General features: G+C 34.1%; 1 protein-coding gene across 2 annotated transcripts in view; it reads right to left on the bottom strand.

Annotated features, from left to right (window-relative positions):
* Positions 1 to 4,944: 4,944 nt before the first annotated feature.
* Positions 4,945 to 19,597, bottom strand: part of LOC129216974 (EF-hand domain-containing family member C2-like) — a 42,704-nt gene continuing 28,051 nt past the window's right edge. Inside the window, exons 6-8 of one of the 2 annotated variants that reach the window (XM_054851198.1) lie at positions 18,911 to 19,045; positions 5,274 to 5,412; positions 4,945 to 5,168 (exon numbers count right to left, since the gene is read on the bottom strand). In XM_054851198.1, the coding sequence (XP_054707173.1) occupies positions 5,119 to 5,168; positions 5,274 to 5,412; positions 18,911 to 19,045 (324 nt within the window). In that variant the 3' untranslated portion in view covers positions 4,945 to 5,118. The remainder of the gene's footprint in view (positions 5,169 to 5,273; positions 5,413 to 18,910; positions 19,046 to 19,597) is intronic. The other variant, XM_054851199.1, reaches the window with a different exon arrangement.

Here is a 19,597-nt window from a genome sequence, read left to right as displayed (position 1 = left end):
TAGCTAGGGAAAAAGGGCGGTCTGCCCCGAGCAGCACATTTTGAGGGGCCGCAAATTAAACCTTTTGATGTGGAAAAAAAAACGTATTTTTCAAATAAAGAAATTATGGTTTTAATCTGTTGCTGCAGGCAAAAAGAAAATCTTGGAATTGTAAGACTGTTTTGTCACTACCAAATTGAAATTACTTATATATAATTCTTTCTTATTTCTTTAAAAACTTTTAAAATTCTTCCTTGATAGCATATCAGTACAATTCCTTGTTTAGTTTCTGAAGGGGCAGCATTGGACAGTCATGGGACCAATGTTTTTTTTAGACTGTAGAAGCTAACTCCAGGAGGAAGAAAACAATTAAGTTTTTCAACCTTTATCATAAGAAAGAGTTGTCACTGTATTTTAAGAGAGTTTGTTGAAAACCTCCTAGTGAAACATAACCTTTTTTTTTAACTTCAAGAAAATGGTGACAAGGATAAGAAAGATAGGGGGGGGGAATGGTACATGAAACCTTTGATTTTTCCGAGAAAGATACCTTAATCACACCCTCTCCTTTTCTAAGTCTCCAAAGATGGAAACTGCGTTTTGGAAACTTTTTTGAAAAATTTCCTAGGAAGGAAATCCAAGCTCCTCAGAACTTTTCCTAACGTTCCCAAAGAAAGCCCGAAATTTCACCCATAGAAATGTGCGTGGATGGGAGAGCTCGCTAAGCCTTCCTTCTCAAAGATAGCCTAAAATGAAGTTCAGCTGGAAGAAAGATTTTGGGAGGGAAGCCTCCCTCTGTCCCCTTTTGCTCCTAACATTATCAATATCAAACAAAGCCTAAAGTCGTTCATCAATTATGGAAAAAAGTTTCCATTAGAGAGCCGCCTTGCTTCACAACATTTTTGATGCCATTAGATGTTAGGGAACCCTTTAACGTCACCAATGATAGCCTACAATTGCGTTTTTGAGACTTTGGTGCTTAACAAATTTCTAAGAAAGAAGTCGAACCTTCCCTAATCTAGTAAATCGACAAAGATACAATCAAAATTGATTTCAATTAAAAATATTTCAGTAAAGAGCCTTAGCGCCCCTCCCTCCCCTAAGGCTTACAACTGTCTGAGAATACACATGAAATTGCGGTGCCAAAGATAGCATAAAATTGCATTTTCAGAGCTGAAAGTTTTCGAATTGAATATCCAACCATTCCCGATTTTCTTAACCTCTGCACAAAGTAGCCTAAGCTGCATTTTTTAAGCTCTTTTATTATACTTGGCCTGTTTGTCATGGAATAATCTGAGGCTTGGTTTTGCTTATATTTCAGCAACTAGATCACTTAGGGACTTCTGGATTTCACTAAATGATATACTTAATCTTAAGGTACAACTTAACGCTGAAAAATTAAAATTCTGAAATAAAATAATTATTTCGATAGGATGGAAAAAAGCAAATTTCATGTAATTTCCCCCATTAAATGTTTAAATATAAAACCCATTGTTACAAATTTTGTTGCCTTGCTACAGTAATGTTAAAAACCAATTGTAATGAAAATTTTGAATCAAGGCTTCACTGAAGCAAACATGAAATTAGCAAGCATAAATCCTAGAGAGGAACAAGGATTAAATTGTAGTGCCAACTGCTTAAAGTTTTAGACACAAAAATAGATTTTTTTCCCTTTTAGTACCGAGCATTTATATGAAAAAATAAGGTGAAGTTTTGTGATGGTAAAATTATTCTATTTCTGAAATACATTTGTGCTAAAAAGAATAAAATAGCAGAATTTTTTTAAAAATAATAAGCACTTTTCAAAATGCACTCAAAAGGACAAAATAACTTTCCAGGATCAAAAAGGACAATTTAAGTACATATTCCTTCAGTTTTTGAAAATTCCAAGAAAATGACACCACAAACGAAGAAAAGTGCGGTTCTAGTCATTTTAAACCAAACATTCCCAATAAGAAAAATATGCATGTTTCAACACTCAAAGTTATGATTGGAAGCAAGATAATGAAAAGAAAATCTCTTCATGACAATGCAATATGCAATCAATTTTGTCCCGAAAGCTAAGTTTTATTTTTAAATGGCAATTTTAGTTTAATTTAGTCATTTTTTCTGAAAGCACAAGTTGTAAAGAAGCTATAGATTTATATATACATAAGATATGGATAAGAGAAGGCACACATGGAATACCATTTCCATGTCAGAGGCAGGGTAAAAGATCCACTTCTTAACAAACTAATAAAATTGCAGGCAAGGATTGAAAATTTACATTTATTTTTTGGCTAAAGGCTTGTTGATGAACTTTAATCTGCAGTAGAAAAACGAAGATGCACTTTGGAGAACATGCCTGATAGTTTTTCATTTGTTATACTTCTGAAAAAAACGTGTTTTCTTCGATGCCTTTGGTACCCATTATCACCATGGGTGAATTTCACAGCTGTTGTACTAACATTCTCCTTACCTATATCCATTTCGGTCGTTTTACTTTTTTCCTTTGAAATAGATGATATACACTGGTGTAAGAAATTAAGAGAATTTTCAGATTTGGTCAATTATCTCTAGAACTACTAGATCAATTTTAATGAAATTTGGTATGTACATCAATTGAAACAATACAAAACAAATAACCATCCAAATTGTCAAATGCGCACGCATGATCATAAATAACACTCGTTAGAATCGGATGGTATGAAACAGCGGTTGCAAAAGTGAGCAAAAAAATGGGTTAGTCTTGGTTATGGTCCTCTCTAACAGACATATAGGCCTTGCAGTGTGACTTCATACTCACTCAGGCTATGGAGGGCCCCCGGAAGGGTGTTGAGAGTTGCTATTGCTCTCCCAAGAGAGTCCCAGACATGTTCCATAGGATTGGAGTCTAGAGATCTGCTTGGCCAATCCATTCAGTTAATATCCTCCCCTTCAGAAAATTCGTCGACCAGAAGAACACCATGTGGCCTTGTGTTAGCATCCATTAAAATTAACTCAGTGCTAACAGCTCACCTCAAGAGGTGAGCATATTGCTGCAAGACCACATTCCTATACCTCGCAACTGTCACAGCGCCTCGGTCAAAGGCATGTAGGGGTGTGCAGCCATCCAACATGATATCTGCCCAGACCGTCAAACCTCCTCCTCCATAATGGTCGATTGGAGGGTAAGTAGTGGGTACTGGTTTAGCTTAACCGACTATTATTGTCCTACGTTCATATGGATAGAAGCAGGAACCCGCTACCTACCCTCCAATATCCGCGAAATCGACCATTATGGCGTTGGTGGTTTGACGGTCTGGGCAGGCATCAAGTTAGATGGTTGTGCACCCCTCCATGCCTTTGACCAAGACTCTGACAGTTGCGAGGTATAGGGATGTGGTCTTGCAGCAATATGCTCACCTCTTGAAGGGCACTGTTAGCACTGAGTTAATTTTAATGGATGTTAACATAAGGCCGTGTTCTTCTGGTCAACGAATTTTCTGAAGACGAGGATATTCACTGAATGGATTGGCCAAGCAGATCTCTAGACTCCAATCCTATAGAACATGTCTGGGACTCTCTCAGGAGATCAATAACAACTCTCAACACCCTTCCGGGGACCCTCCATAGCCTGAGAACAGCGTTGTTGAACGAGTGGAAATGATTGCCTCAGGCTCCCATAACTGCTTCATTTTAAGTATGAAGTCACACTGAAAGGCCTATATGTCTTAGAGGGGACCATACCTCCTACTAACCCATTTTTTAACCCCCCCCCCCCCCCCCCAACCGCTGTTTCATACCATCCGACTCTAACGAATGTCATTTGTGATTATGCGTGCATATTTCAAATTTTGGATGGTTATTTGTTTTGTATTGTTTTAATGTATGTACATACCAAATCTCATAAAAATCGATCCAGTAGTTCTGGAGATAATTGACCGAATCTGGAAATTCTCTTAATTTCTTATACCAGTGTATATACTGGATGGTTAGTATTTTGACGAGAGGGCACATGCTTTTTATCAGCAAACGAAGAAATCACCAGAGACAGAGTATGCTTCTTTCAGTGCATATTCTCTTCTTTTAATTATTCCAAGTTTTATTTGTTTTCCTGCTAATTTTTTAATCGTTCAGAATTATTTGTTAATTACTTTGGTGACTGATAGCTCTCCGCCACTGCAAAATGAAATCCCATTCACAGGCTTGCATTTGTGATAAAAATATGATAAAATATATTTGGGACAAATCTAATTTCTTTGAAAAATTTAAGGATAGTTGTTTTGTTCTTGATATTTTAAATTATTTGTTTTCCCTCACCAAATTCGGCAAGTCGGGCCGCTGACTGGCACGCGCCCTATGCAGAGTAACCTCGTTTCCTTGACAACGGCTGCAATTCTGCTCGCCTACCTTTTCCTTCAGTGCCAACTTAGAGTGAAACAAAGTAATGTGAATATTTTCACCCCCCCCCCCCCTGCCCAATGAGATAAAGTCAGCTGTAATTATTCAGTGCACAGTAGATGAACGTTTATAGGCCTTCTTGCGTAAATGCCAAAATCTCACTAACTGCAGTGGACGTAGGTGCCGTAGTAGGCTGATCAGTAAGCCGTCAGATTCGTAATTGGAGGGTATGGGGTTCGAAGTCAAACAGTGGATGGTCCTCTGTGTTTGCTAATGGTGCCTGGGGAAAGTTAAATATGTTTGTTGTCACTAAGTCCTCCAAGTTCCCATTCCAAATCAATACCTCTGGTGGTACTGGATCAGAGATTGCTCGGATCCTGTTCTGGGTAAAAACATAGCCTAGGTGAATTTTTAGTACTCTTTCAACCGACAATACAAAACTACCTATGACAAGTACAAACTTTGTAAGTTCACTAGAATCTCAACACATTTAACAAAATATATTTAAATTATCAAAAATACGATAAAAAGTTTCAAGCCCAAAAAGTTTTCCTTTTCTTAAAAGATTAGCAAACTGAATTGTGGTATAAAATTTGTGTAAAAAATATTGACAGTACTAAAACCTCTTGTTTGCTATAGTTTTCAATGCTTTAATTACTTTATTTTTGAATAGTTAATGACTTTTAAGGTGTGTTTTAGATGCAAATTTATCTCTTTACACATTCATGAGTGACCTTGAAAAATGTTTTGTGCCTAAAATTGATTGCAAGGAAAAGACCTTTATATTATTTTATTCCTTGGTAATGCAGGTTTTGGCAAAGGCATCAAACCTGAAAAATGACAACTTAATTAAAACAATGGATTTAATAGTATGTCACTTAAAATAATTGAACAAGTAACTGCACTGTTTTAATATAACTAAAAATAAAACTCACTTTTTTTATATTTGGAATAATAATATTGTTTGGTGAAGTCATCACAATCATATAAATAAAGTTGATGGCCAAAAACATTCAAGTAAATTCCTAATTCAAGATCTTTTTCTGTAAGGTATTCCAAGTTTTTTTCCTTTACCTGAAATATATAGTTATTTATAAGTTATTATAAAAACTAAAAATGATGCAAATCTGAATAATGGTAATCTATCAAAATTGTTTGCTATACATAGCTAATATGCAATGTACCTACCTACATGAAAAATTAAAAATATACTTTATTCCTGCACTTTAAAAATGCAAAAAAAATGTAATATTAAAGTACAAAATATTCAACTTTTTCAAAAAATATTATTTTATAATTTTTTTATTTGCTGGAAAGACATTAATTCCCTGAAAGTGATCAAAGTGATGCACCAGTTTCTTCCAAATATAGGACACAATATAAATATAACTTAAATGAAAACTTTTATAAGTTCAAAAATTGATTTTAACTTTGCAGATGTACAGTATGACCTCGATTTAACAATTGTTAAAGGACCGGGAAAAGTTATCGTTAAATCAAGGACCATAGACATTTAATACAGCCAAATCTGGACCAATGAAACGTATCATTTAATTGAGGACCTTGTTAAATCAGGTATCGTCTAATCAAAGTTATACTGTACCTGCAAAAGGGAAATTTTTTTGCATGGTCCATGAGTTTTTTATGGTATTGTGCCTCATAATCAAACAGCAATCCCACGTGATATTTGCAATAAAAAGTTCTTCCTTGTACTCCTTAACTAGTATAGATATGATGAACCAAAAGAAGTTTACAAACAAAACAATTAGTACATTATTGGCCAAAAATGTTGCAAGTTTGAGAAAACTTTTATTCCTTCAAGAATATGACCAAAATAAAAATAATATTTTTCCCAATTCAACTGATATTTTCAAAAGTCAATATGTTAAACAAGATATATGACTAAGTTATTGAACAAAAATACTCTACAGGAGTTAAGATCTAATTTCTTTTGCCAACATTGTTGTGGATGGAAATGTCAAAATAATAATACTGTCTGTCCACGGTTGGCATGAAATTAGAAAATTACCAGTCGCGACCAGCCTATCTGAAAAAGGGGGAGGGGGAAATCTATATGCGCAAGTTTAATTCATTTCAATGTTTCTATGCTTAATTTAGAAGCTATCACACATGCGCAAAAGCTGGCATGATAGACATCAGTAAATGATATTTATCTGCGTTCTCATTCCTAATGTAATGTAATATAAAATTTACTTTATTCAAATTAGATTAACTTCTCAACTCTTTCGGCATGTGTAAAGTTTCAGTTTTAGGTTGGCATCCTTTGATGCCCAATCATATGCAAATGAGGCAAGTATAAATAGTGAACGATTCCAATCGTTCCCTCTCTCTCTTCTTTTGTGTTCGTCAGCCTCTTGTGAGTTAGGTCCGGTAGGTGTTGGAGAGTTGCGAACTCCGCCTCCACTTATGGCCAGGGTTTATTCTTATAAACTTATTTTGATAGTTTATTTATTTTAGTTTCTATGGACCAATAAATTTTTGGTAAGATTTTAAACAAGTTTCCAATGTTCATTTCTTCACATTAACATTTGATTCTGCATCTTCTACTGTGTGGTATTATCTCTGCTTGTATAAGCATGTAACATTGTTGACTGACTTACGGAATTTAGCCTTTCGGCTTTTCGTTTAAACATCGTAAGTTATCATAAGGGTTATGGGCCCAGCCCTACCCAATCGTATCATAATAATTACGTGTTCAGTATCATAAGTAATAGAAATGTATTAAGATGTTTTCGAATGGTCAGCAGAGTAGAGTATTAGACACCCTCTTTTTAGTTTGTATTTTGGTAATGTAATGTGTTTTGGTGTTTGTAATTTTTTTGTTTTTTGACCATACTTATTGAATTTTCCACGGCTGATGAGCTCTTGATTCATCCTTTCAACTTTTTCTATTAATTGCTGCTTGTATTTTTCTTTTTCTAATCATTATTATTCTTACAAATTGTTTAAAACTTGTTATTTGGCTTGTATATTTTATATATTTGCTTGGCTTTTTAGTTTTGCTGCGTTGCGCATCTATGGGCTTTTGGTTTGGTCTTTTCAATATTCTTCACTTGTATTACAATTATAATAATAATAATTATATATATATATATATATATATATATATATATATATAAAATTAAGCAATCAGAATTTCAAATATTAAACAAATAATAAATGATGATAAAAAAGAAAAATGCAGACAGCTATTAAGTAGGATTAGATAAAGTGTGAATCCAGAGCTCATCAGCCGTGGAGGATTCGTTAATTATGGTCAAAAGACCAAAATTTTAACTATGAACTAGAAGAGAATGTTTAAGCTCCAGTACATGCAATATAGAGTAACAATGGGCAAAAGCACCACTTGCTAAGCTAAAAACAATAAACTAGAGCTCAAACCTAAAACTAAAAGCAGGGGGTTTCGCCTCAACTAATTAGGAAAACAAGTTCTGATAATTAGCCTTCCACGGGACAGTACCTGCCTATAACAAAATTGTCTTACCTTGAAATCCACGTAAACACAGCTCAATCCATTGTTCAACCTGATAAAAATACATTCCAGTTGTCAACATAACATTAAAAACATAAAAACATATCCAGGAACTGGAATGTATTTTTATCAGGTTGAACAATGGATTGGGCTGTGTTTACGTGGATTTCAAGGTAAGACAATTTTGTTATAGGCAGGTACTGTCCGGTGGAAGGCTAATTATCGGAACTTGTTTTCCTAATTAGCTGAGGCGAAACCCCCTGCTTTTAGTTTTAGGTTTGAGCTCTAGTTTATTGTTTTTAGTTTAGCAAGTGGTGCTTTTGCCCATTGTTACTCTATATTGCATGTACTGGAGCTTAAACATTCTCTTCTAGTTCATAGTTAAAATTTTGGTCTTTTGACCATAATTAATGAATCCTCCACGGCTGATGAGCTCTGGATTCACACTTTATCTATTCCTACTTAATAGCTGTCTGCATTTTTCCTTTTTATCATCATTTATTATTTGTTTAATATTTGAAATTCTGATTGCTTAATTTTATATGTACTTGGCTTTTTAGTTTTGCTGCATTGCGCATCTATGGGCTCTTGGTGTGGTCTTTTCAATATTTTTCACTTTTATTATTATTATTATTATATATATATATATATATATATATATATATATATATATATATATATATATAGGGAGCGGTGTATTTTCTTTGTAATGTACATGAGGGGCCCTGGTGTTGACGTTATGAAGTTTCTCGGGGATTTTTTTTTACTTTGTTTGTTATTTTATGGGGGAGGGGGGCGCCGAAACGAGGTCTTGCCCCTATTCGAAAATGACCTAGTTACGTCCCTGTATATTATCAACATTAGAATCCTGAAAACTCTACTCTCGCTAACTCAACACATGTTTTTGCTTTGAAAAATGGAAAAGAAAAAAAAATACTTGTACGGTATTTTTGTAAAAAGTTAATTTAATTTATAGTATAATAATTTTGTTTTTAGACTATTACAGAACAGTGAATATATATCTATGAAAAGATTGAAATTATATTTAAATAAAACTTAAACTATCATTAAAAATAAATCATAAAATATTGCTGTCGCACTTTGATTAATAAGTGAAATAGCTAATTTAAACTTGCTTTGAATGAGGCACAGAGTTCATTAAATAAAAATAATATCCCAAAGTTAATTTGTTTAATATTAGTTAATAAAGTTGATATAGTATGTAAATAGCCAGTTTTTATAGGGTCTTATACCCTAAAAATATTTACGTATTTGAAAATAACTAATGCAATACTATAGTAATGTGGTAATAAAATAGTACTAATATTTCGAAATTTTAAATAAAACATTCTAAATGAAGTTAATTCTCTATTTTATAGAAATTTTAAAAATTGCTCTAAACACCAATATTAGGGCTATCATTAGAAAGGTGCAAATGTTGACCGCCTGACTAGATGACTGAATTTGAAGTCAATGACTGGTAGAATATTCAATTCATCCAAAATATCTCAGTGGTTATGAAGAACAGCCAAGTTGTTCAATCGCTTCTGCCCCATTGTTGATTGGACAGACTTTATCCACAGGTTCGCACACTGGGTCAAATTCTAAGGGCTCGCAGCACCATAACACTATTATTATCTACACCACTCGTTTTCAGTTAACCTGCTTTTTACCATAATAATTATTTGTTTTAACTCATTACGGAATGTATTTTACAAGGTAACTATCTTCAAACAAGGAAAATAAAAAATACTAAGACAAATTTGAGTTTAGAAAGCATTAAATAGCTAATAATTTTCTTAAATTGTTGGGGGGGAGGGCTCTGCCCCCTCAAAAAAATTTTTGAGGGGGCTCGGGCCCCCTCAAGCCCTATGGAGTCGGCGCCACTGGCTGAATGCTGTTTTTGTCTAAAGAGGATTGTATAAAGTTGAGAGAGTCGGTTGTAAATAAAGTTGATCCTGAGGAAAATGGACAAGGATTCTGATGGATCTTAAAAAAGATAGGATGCGGTTCAACTGTCAAGTGAATGCAATAAGCTATCATAATTGCTAAAAAGAAGAAATTCTTGATTAAATATAATTTATTTCATACTGAACAGTTATGTATATAAAGCTTCAATGAAAAAATATGCTGATTTTAAGACAGATAATTTACTTCAGAACCAAAAACTGCTCTAGTAGTCCAGTCATATTAGACATTAAAATTGCAAAATGCGATGTAGCTCTGATTTTTTAATATGTTGTTTGGGTCAATTAGGGTAGTGTAAATCTAAGTTGGCAGTTTTCAAAAACCTGTGCTTGCTGCGTAATTCGCGAAAAACTGCAAAAATTTCGGACTTTTTTTAGTTTTTCCTTTATAACTCCTAAACTATCCAACTTTTGATGTTAAATGTGGCTATCCGATTTAAAACACATCAAATTCTGAACAATTTAAGCTCAAGTGGTGCTCTGTACGACCAATAGTTTAGGAGATATCGTACTTCGAAAATTGGCCATTTTTGGCGAAAATAAAAAAATAATGCTTTGATCACATTCTATGCCAAACATGGGCACGAATTCGCACTCTAATTGGAAAAAAAACTTGATATACTGTCACAGAAAATTTAATTGGCTTTCATTTAAGCCAAAAACGAAGTTTGTAGCTTCAATAGTTTTTTTTTACAATCACAAAACAGACAAATAATCGGAAAATTCGATTTTCGAAAAAATGAGACAAAACACTTTTCAAGACAATATGGACGATCCTATTTTAAAAAAAAGGGGACAAAGAATAATATAATAAGACTCTAATGTGTGCTTCTATAAGTTATGTGTGCTGACAAAACAGGGTGGATATAAAAAAAATTAAATAGGCCAATAGTTGACAGTAGGACTCGACCGATGCCTGGCCGATGCATCGGCGCCGATGGTTCAACAATTTAGCCATCGGCATCGGCGGTCGATGCTAACTTGCAGGAAACATCGGCCCATCGGCCTTAAAAACATCGAAAAGCCGATGGAATTGGCCGATGTTTTTGAAAAAAAAAGACCTTTGTTTTACTTTTTAATACAAAGTAAAGGGAGTTGTTGTTTTCAAACAAAATTGTTTACTTAAATTTCAGTATGAATTTATATTTTAGTCACTCCTGAAAGAGTTTTTAATACTGCATTCTGGTACCAAACACGTTAATTATTGCGTTGTTTCTTGCGGCTGGATGCACGTATGTATCTCTCATAATTCATGACTAAAAAATGGTAAGCTGTAGAAGGCTAAATTTTCGCCTGTGGGAAGTGCGCACGTTCCAGTTTTGACCTTCCCTTTTTGTTTTCGATGGGATGTTCTAAAAAGCCTATTAACTGATTTTTTGTGGCTATTAATTACTTATTTCAATGCAAAACTAATATAACGTCTCAGACTGACGATCATTTGGTGATATATTACCGAATTGGAGACCGTGGAAACAAATATGAGATGCCGAAACCGGTTTTGTTTCATTTTGTTCGATTCCCGTTGAACCGACGGTAATTTTTAATTTTTCGATGTTTGTAATATGAATCACAGTAATGCAGTCTTTTCTGTATCGCTTCGGAGGAGCTACAAGATTGGGGCCCCGTCGAAATACATTTTGGGGCCGTATTTCTCTATCACAGAAGTTGTAAAACATTTATCAAAAGCATTGTTGTAACTCCTACGGTGCCTTTATGGTTATGGGGACCTCGCGCAATTGCAACATTTGCTACATTTTAAATCCGCCACTGCACGTCAAAACGAACTCGGGTGCAAGTTTTTAAAAGGGTTTTTCTGCTCAATGTTTATTATTATTTTGAACTCTATTTTTTGTGAATATTTTTTGTATTTCCGAGAACACTTGCGTGCTCCTCCTCCCACTCCCTCAATTTCTGAAATTAAACTAAAGTTGTACTTCTGAGTTGTTTAAAACTAACACCATTCATAAAATTAGAGATTTTTTTTCAAGTTTTATCTATTGTTTAGGAAGAGTTTAGAGCATTAATTAGAAATCGATTAAAGACGTTCTGAATTGTGACATAATTCGGAAAACAAAGAGATTTTGAATTTTTCTTCGGAAGTGCTGAAGTAGATTCAGAAACTCTTCCGAGGCGTTTGTGGTAGCGCTTCTGTACTAAAAAAATTAAGCCGAAGTTGGGGCAGAAGTTTAACATTGTGAGTTACTCCAAAATTAGAGGGTGACCCCCTAATCCGCCCTCGTCGTTTCAAGCATTTCTTAAATATTTAGCGATTATTTATTTTGGTCAAGAAATGTCATTTTGCGTATTTTTTATACTTGTTTCACTTATATTTTGTAATGCGCAACCTTTTTTGCATCATTAATAGCGATCGATTTTTTTTTCTGTTGTAACTATTTTTATGTATTTATATAAAATCAATGAATAAGTTATTTTTGTTTTCATCATATGTTTAATAATATGTTATAGAAAAGTTTCAAGGATTTTCTACTATGCAATTTTTTAAATTTCAGAAAATTATTGTTAAATTGAAAAATTTAATTTGAACGTGTTTGTAGTGCTCCATAAAAGATTAATCAATCAAATTGTTCAATATTACGCGTGCTAGCATCAAATCAAGTAGTATGTATATGTATTCAGTTATTAACTTGGGGTAAATATTGAGTTTGTTTATTGTAGCTGCGTTTTAAGAATCTCACTCATTTCATGGCTATTTCTTTTTTCCGCAAAATTTACGCCACTGTTATACATTTTATGAAAAATGCCAACTTTTCTATTCATAAATTTTAAATAAGTATAAAAATATTCCTATTATGATTTAATATTGTAATTTATCTGTTACCTTTTTTGTTTAACTTGATGACTAAAAAATGTCTACGTGAAATCTTTCCACTTTAATAGCGTAATTTGTTGACGGTTTCATATTTTTTTTTAAAATGATTAAACAACATAATTTAATGCTTTTTAACTATGTTTAGTTTACCTAAATCGAAACATTATTACAATATTACTGAAATCTTAGTTATATGTTCAATTTAAAAAAAAAATCAATTGGTTATTAAACAGTCTCTTTGTTTTTCCTCCATTTTTTTTTTTTTTTTTTTTTTGCTGTTGTTCTTCGTCTTCCATCATACAGCAGTCAAAAAAGGAGAAGCATAACTACACCCTATACAGATTGTATGTAGTACGATCCAAAAGTTCTAGGGATAAGCTGTATAAAACCTTACCCAGAATAGTTCACATATTACCGAAGCACATCCACCTACAAAAGGTCATCTTGAGGGACTATGTACTTCTGCCAGTGTTCATATAACTTTTGGAAAAACTCCTGGAAGCCATTTTTCACTACCTTCTGTGATGCAGCTTTATCTTCTCCTGACGGAAGAAAGCGGCGTCCATGCAAATGTTTTTTCTGCTGGGAACAGGTAAAAGTCACACGGAGCTAAGTCCGACGAAACGTGATGTTATTGGTTTGTCATATCAGAGTATTGACCAATCGAACCGTGCATCCTCAACATGAAAGTCGCCTTCTTCCCCACGATGAAGTCAAAGCAGCAGCGAAAGAGCCCTTACAGGAGGTTGCGATAAATGTCTTCCAGGAGTCCTTCTAAAAGCTATACGAACGGTGGCAGAAGTGCATAGTCGTTCAAGGCGACTATTTTGTAGATAGATTCACGGTAAATTTTTATACAACTTGTCCTCGAACTTTTAGATTATACTCCCTATGTATGAGTTTTCAACTTACTATTTCATAACGTTTTTGAGTGAAGTAAGTTTACGCGCATGAAAACATCACAAGAGAATTTGCGATAATTTTAAATAAGGAGGCTTTCAAAATGGATATTTCGGTCATCTATATGTTCTTAGGTACATATGCATGTACATATGCGCAGAAAAAACTTGTGAAGTTTATATTGGATGATCGTAAAATAAAAATTTAGGTCGAAATCTGATTTTTTTTTTTTTGGGGGGGGGGGAGTATTACAATTCCTTATTCGTAGAAAGGAAGTAAAGTGAAATGAATCAATGATCCTTTAAATCCCTGACAATTTTATCAATTTATTTCTGTTAGATTTTTTTTTGCCATCGGCCATCGGCAATCGGCCATTTGGAGGAAAACAATCGGCCATCTTTGAACAATTGGCCAACAATCGGCATCGGCCCATTGGCCAAAAAATGCCATCGGTCGAGCCCTAGTTGACAGCCCTATGTAGGTAACGCAAACAATCCTTCCCCTACTTACCTATGCCTTTCACATTGATGAATTTTCGGCCGTATTTCGTTTTTCGAATAGAAAGTTATCTACCGAGTTTGATTTTGAATAGATAATATTTTTGAACAAAAGACTTTCAGTACAAAACACTTCTCAGTAGAATAAGAAATATATCGATAAAAGGAAAAAAAACAGAATGATTTCGAAAGGGTGAAAGTGTTTTTTTCATGTTAGTTTTATCATTAAAACGTATCTTCAATACAATTAATATCTTGGTTTTTATAGTGTATTTGATGAGTACGACGGTACTCCCGAATTGAAAAAAAAAGGTAGTGATAGACCGATTTTTTCCCATTTTTTTTCTTTTTTTCATTTTTGTTGCTCAGAATAGCACAGATGTTGTGGGCAGTCCTTACAAATGGCAGATTGCACAAAGCTGAGCATCTAAGATCAGTTCTACAACAACAGCATGCTCCCATATATCCCTTCTTGCACTAAAATGAGAGAAATCTGAAAAGAATGGGTGAGGCTGGATCATTTAATGTAGTGATTGGCTACATGAACCAATCTCAAAACTTATGCTGGTCTTCTACCAACTCCGCTCTGAGGCATCCTATTCCTCTGCCAACCATTTGTTTACTTGTCAGTACCTGTGATATGAATGGAATGAAGCTAATCTTTTGGTTGAATGCTAACAAAGACGGTTCACAGTTGCATTACATGCTGCTTTGAGAAACAGGTGGAACTGAATACTGTCGCAGGATATCGATGAATGCTTCATTTCCATACAGAGCAACCCAGCTCCATCTCTACAGCTTGGCTAAAGCTTCAAAACTCCCTTCAGGAAGGAAAGCTATGGTGGCCTGATCAACCTTATACCAGTTCGTTTGTAAAACACTGCACAGTTTTGTTTTTCTTAGCCAGACATGAGAAGATGTGGTATCACGTCCACTAACTGCTTGAAGAAAAAGTACAAATCTGAGAATTATTTCATTTTTCCTCCGTTGGAAAAAAAATATAAAGCTGAATACAAATTGACTGGACATTGGCACTTTTCTAGAAGGAAATAGTTTGAATGCTTGAGACAAAAACAGCAACAAAAAAAAAAGTAGATCCACATCCTCTTCATCATCTCGCACGATGTTAAGAGGTACTTTTTTTCGATGGCGGTTTGGATAATGTTCCAATCAGTTTCTCTTGTTTTTTTTTTTTTTTTTTTTTGTTTTTTTTTTTTTTTTCAATGCCCTCAAGTCTAAACCTAGGGAGCAACTCGTCACTGAGGTGTCGTTTATTACACGATTTGAAAAAGCGTTTTCTCAGGAGCACTCTGATGTTGAGCAGTCAAATGTAATCATATTGCGCTGACGCGCAGTCATTCTGATGTATCCAAAGACTAAAAACGTCCCAGAGTCATTCCAGTTCTTCAGTAAAGTTTAACATGAACATAATTCAACTCACCGAAAAAGCACACAGCTGAATTGTTTAATTAGTTACAATTATGGATTAGTTCTTTCAGGCTCTCCTTTAGTTTTATTAGAACCAGTTAATTCATTACACAAGTATGCTCACAAACTAGGCAAAAATTTATTGATTCGCAAAACCATGAAGTTTCTCCCAGTGTACATAAAAATACTTTGAATTCATTCTGTTTTTCACATCTTTTGTAAATAAAGGTGGGCAATTTTTGTGTAGAAATCAAGAATCTGATAAGTGAAAAAATGGAAGCATTTTGGTTAATGTTTCTAGGTGCATTCCTATTTTCCATACTTTCTGCTTGAATGATTTTTAAATAAGTATAAATATTAAAAAACATTGCCCTTTATGTTACAGGGGGTACATTTTTCATTCTAGTTTTCCAGCTAAAGCTTTACACTTGATATGATGAACTTGGGCAATTTCATTTGCTTTTGCAAAAAGAATGAATGAACTTTCATTTCCATTTATTCTTTGTTTCTCTGCTCGTCCACCTTAGGAGAATTGAATCTCATTACAAATTCGTCTGATACCAAAATTATTCTCTATTCGAAATAAAATTCGGTAGGTAACTATCCAGTCGAGAAATGAAATACGGCCGAAAATTTATCAATGTTAAAAGCATAGATACGTAGGGGAAGGAATGATTACGTTACTTGCATAGGGCTGCCAACTATTGGCCCATTTAATTTTTTTATATCCGCTTTGTTTTGCCATCACACATAACTTATATAAGCACACATTAGAGTATTCTTATATCATTCTTTTCCCCCTTTTTTTTAGAATAGGATCGTCCATATTGTCTTGAAAAGTGTTTTGTCTTATTTCTTCGAAAATCGAATTTTCAGATTATTTTTCTGTTTTGTGATTGTGAAAGAACTATTGAAGCTACTGGCTTTGTTTTTGGCTTAAATGAAAGCCAACTAAATTTTCTGTGACAGTATATCCAGTTTTTTTTCAATTAAAGTGAGAATTCATGTCCATATTTGGCATGCAATGCGATTAAAGCATAATTTTTTTATTTTTTGCCAAAAATGGCCAATTTTTGAAGTACGATATCTCCCAAACTATTGGTTGTACAGAGCACCACTTGAGCTTAAACTGTTCGTAATTTAATGTGCTTTAAAACGGATATGTACATTTAGAATCAACAGTTGGATAGTACAGGAGTTAAAAAGGAAAAACTAAAAAAAAACTCCCAAAATTTTGCAGTTTTTCGCGAATTGTGCAGCAAGCACAGGTTTTTGAAAACTGCAAACTTAAATTTACATTACCCTAACTCAGGGCTTCGCAACCGGTGTGCTGCGGCACACTGGTGCGCCGCGACAAGGAACCTGGTGTGCCGCGGTATTTTCGTAGTTATACAAAAAGAGCCTTGACGTAGTTTAAAGTTACGATCGAATAGAGTTTGTATCGTTCTGTAACTTCTCAATTCACCCTGTCGATCATGTGCAATATGACATACCCGACAAGAGGAGAGGCGGGATTTGCTGCCCCACCTCTTTTAAACTTCTTGTGATCCTATTACTTTCAGCTTTTAAAAACGGATTTTAATTTCCACGAAATCAACTAATTATACAGAATGTTTTCTAAATCTGTCGCAAACGGGAGTATCGTCCTCTCCCCCAGGAATTTCAGCCCCAGATTTGCTTTTGTTTTCCCCTTTTCCAGTTCCGATACTAATTTCCTTTTATCGTAGTTTCTCAAAGCTCGATTCTGAGACTTAGTAAAATAGAAATTAAAACCATACACTGTTTCCTCCATTGTGAAACTCTAATGGCAAAACTTACCAGATGAACTGAAGGCAGCTTTGTCTGAAGTCGTGAAATTCGTGAATTTCATAAAATCGAGGCCGCGTAATTCTCGCCTTTTCTCCGTACTTTGTGAAGAAATGAGGGCAGATCACCACTCCCTACTTCTTCATATAGAGATTCGCTGGCTTTTGCGTGGTGAGGTACTATCAAGAATTTTTGAATTGAAGGACGAGATACTACAGTTTTTGATTTTAAAAAACGAAATGCGGTAAGCCAGTTTGTTGCAAGACAAATATAGGGTGGCAAAACTAGCGTACATGGCTGACATTTTTGAAAACATTAACGAATTGAATCGGAAAATGCAAGGACAAGGAGAAAATTCGGGTTACATATATGGACAAGCCAAACAGGTTCAAATCAAAAATTCAGCTGTGGAGAGAAGTAGTTCGTGGCTCCTTGGACATGTTCAAATGGAACGTCAACATGGTATGTGAAGAAAATGGCATGGAAGAAAAGCTGCTGAATGTGGTGGCAGAACATTTAGTCATACTTCAGGACAAGTTTAAGCACTATTTCAAGAATAGTAATATGGAACAGTATGACTGGATTCGCGATTCATTCTCTTCTTCTGCGGATGCATCAGTTAAAGACCTTTCTTGGAAGGCACGAGAAGAATTTATGAACCTCAAGAGCGACCGTACTCTTAAACTTAAGTTGAGCGAAGTGCCTCAGGACGAATTTTGGATGCTAGTTAAAATTGAGTATCTCACTATCTCTTGTCTTGTCATTTTCAATTACATATCTTTGCGAGCTCAACCTCTCAGCTTTCGCACTTATAAAAAACAGTAAGAGATCATCTCTAAAGAGCCTGGATCAAGAACTTTGTGTAGCTCTTTCCGGCATAGAGCCGAAGATCAAACTTCTTTGCAAAAATTGGTGTCAAACGGAAGTTAGGTGCATGCTTTTAATTTCTTGCTTGCTTCTTTCTTGAAACATTATTTGATAAATTGTTTAACTTCAGTGTGCACTTTAATGACATGTTTGACAGAAATGCTTTGAAACATATGAAACATAATTTTCTGTAAATAGTTATAGTTTTTTGTTCATTATCAACCTCAATACATTCAAAATATTTCTGCTTTCTAAATAAATGTAAATTTACTACGTTTGTTATAATTGTTTTATTCATATGAAAAAAGCCCCCCTCCCCCCCCCCCCCCGTCTTTTTACCAGTGAATGATAAAAACATTTCTATATTACCATTGCGAAATTAAGTTCAGTGTGCCCAGTTGATCTAGAAATTTCTTAAGTGTGACGCAAAGTAAAAAAGGTTAAGAAGCACTGCCCTAACTGACCCAAACAACATATTAAAATATCAGAACTACATCATGTTTTGCGATTTTAGCCTTTTTTCTTTTTTTTTTTTTTTTGTATAATATGACTGGACTATAGGTCTTAACTGCATTTTTATTAACACAACACAGAAACTGATTCAAACAAATGAAAGTTGAATTCTTTTCTCTTTATCAACACTTCTTTTATGATAAAGAAATTTATTGTTATCGTTATACATATTATTAATATCATTTTAACTTATTTAGTATAAAATAAAAATGCTTATACAATGAAATTCTATGATTAAAAACTGAGAATAACTAAATAAATATATACCTACTGGATTACTATCCAAAATAAAAGAGGGTTGCTTGAACTCAATGCACTTGTCATCTGTGCGGTTGAAATGCACATTACTGCATAAATTAAGAATAGTTTTCTCACTCTTCTGCCCGATGCTATCTAATATAACATTCTTTTCATGGGAGAGAAAAAAAAAATTAGTCATTTTTGGAAGAAAAAAAAACGAATGTAGCAGGAAATATAATTTACACAGATGCTCTACAATAAATAACATACAAGTTAATTTTTAAAAATATCCTAGCAAAATGTCATATTAGTATCTTGTTTTTTGCTTTAACTATTGCTATCACTTAAAAAATTTACCATAGACTCCTCACATAAACACTTAAAATGGAAACAATTAGAAAAACCAGGAAAAAATATATATATGAAAGTGAAGGTCATAAAAAAAAAAGAAATTTGGTTAAGAAAAGAGGGGGAAAAATTCCGTGCTTTGCGTGATTTTGAGAATTTTTTTTTTAACATGCCCAGTCTGTTTGGTAATTTTTAAAAGTGCATCATGTTTTCATGCACATTTATGACCATAACACATACACCAACAGCAGATCCAGAGTATTTTTTTTTAAGAATGTCACTACAAAGTAGGAGTGCAAGATGCCAAAATCCCTTTGAGCTGTCGGAGACAAAAGAAGCACCCATAAAGCTGGTGAAAGCTACAACCTGG

Source organism: Uloborus diversus, chromosome 2 (genome assembly GCF_026930045.1).
Source record: "Uloborus diversus isolate 005 chromosome 2, Udiv.v.3.1, whole genome shotgun sequence".
NCBI lineage: Eukaryota > Metazoa > Arthropoda > Arachnida > Araneae > Uloboridae > Uloborus > Uloborus diversus.
This window is presented reverse-complemented; position numbering and strand designations above follow the sequence as displayed.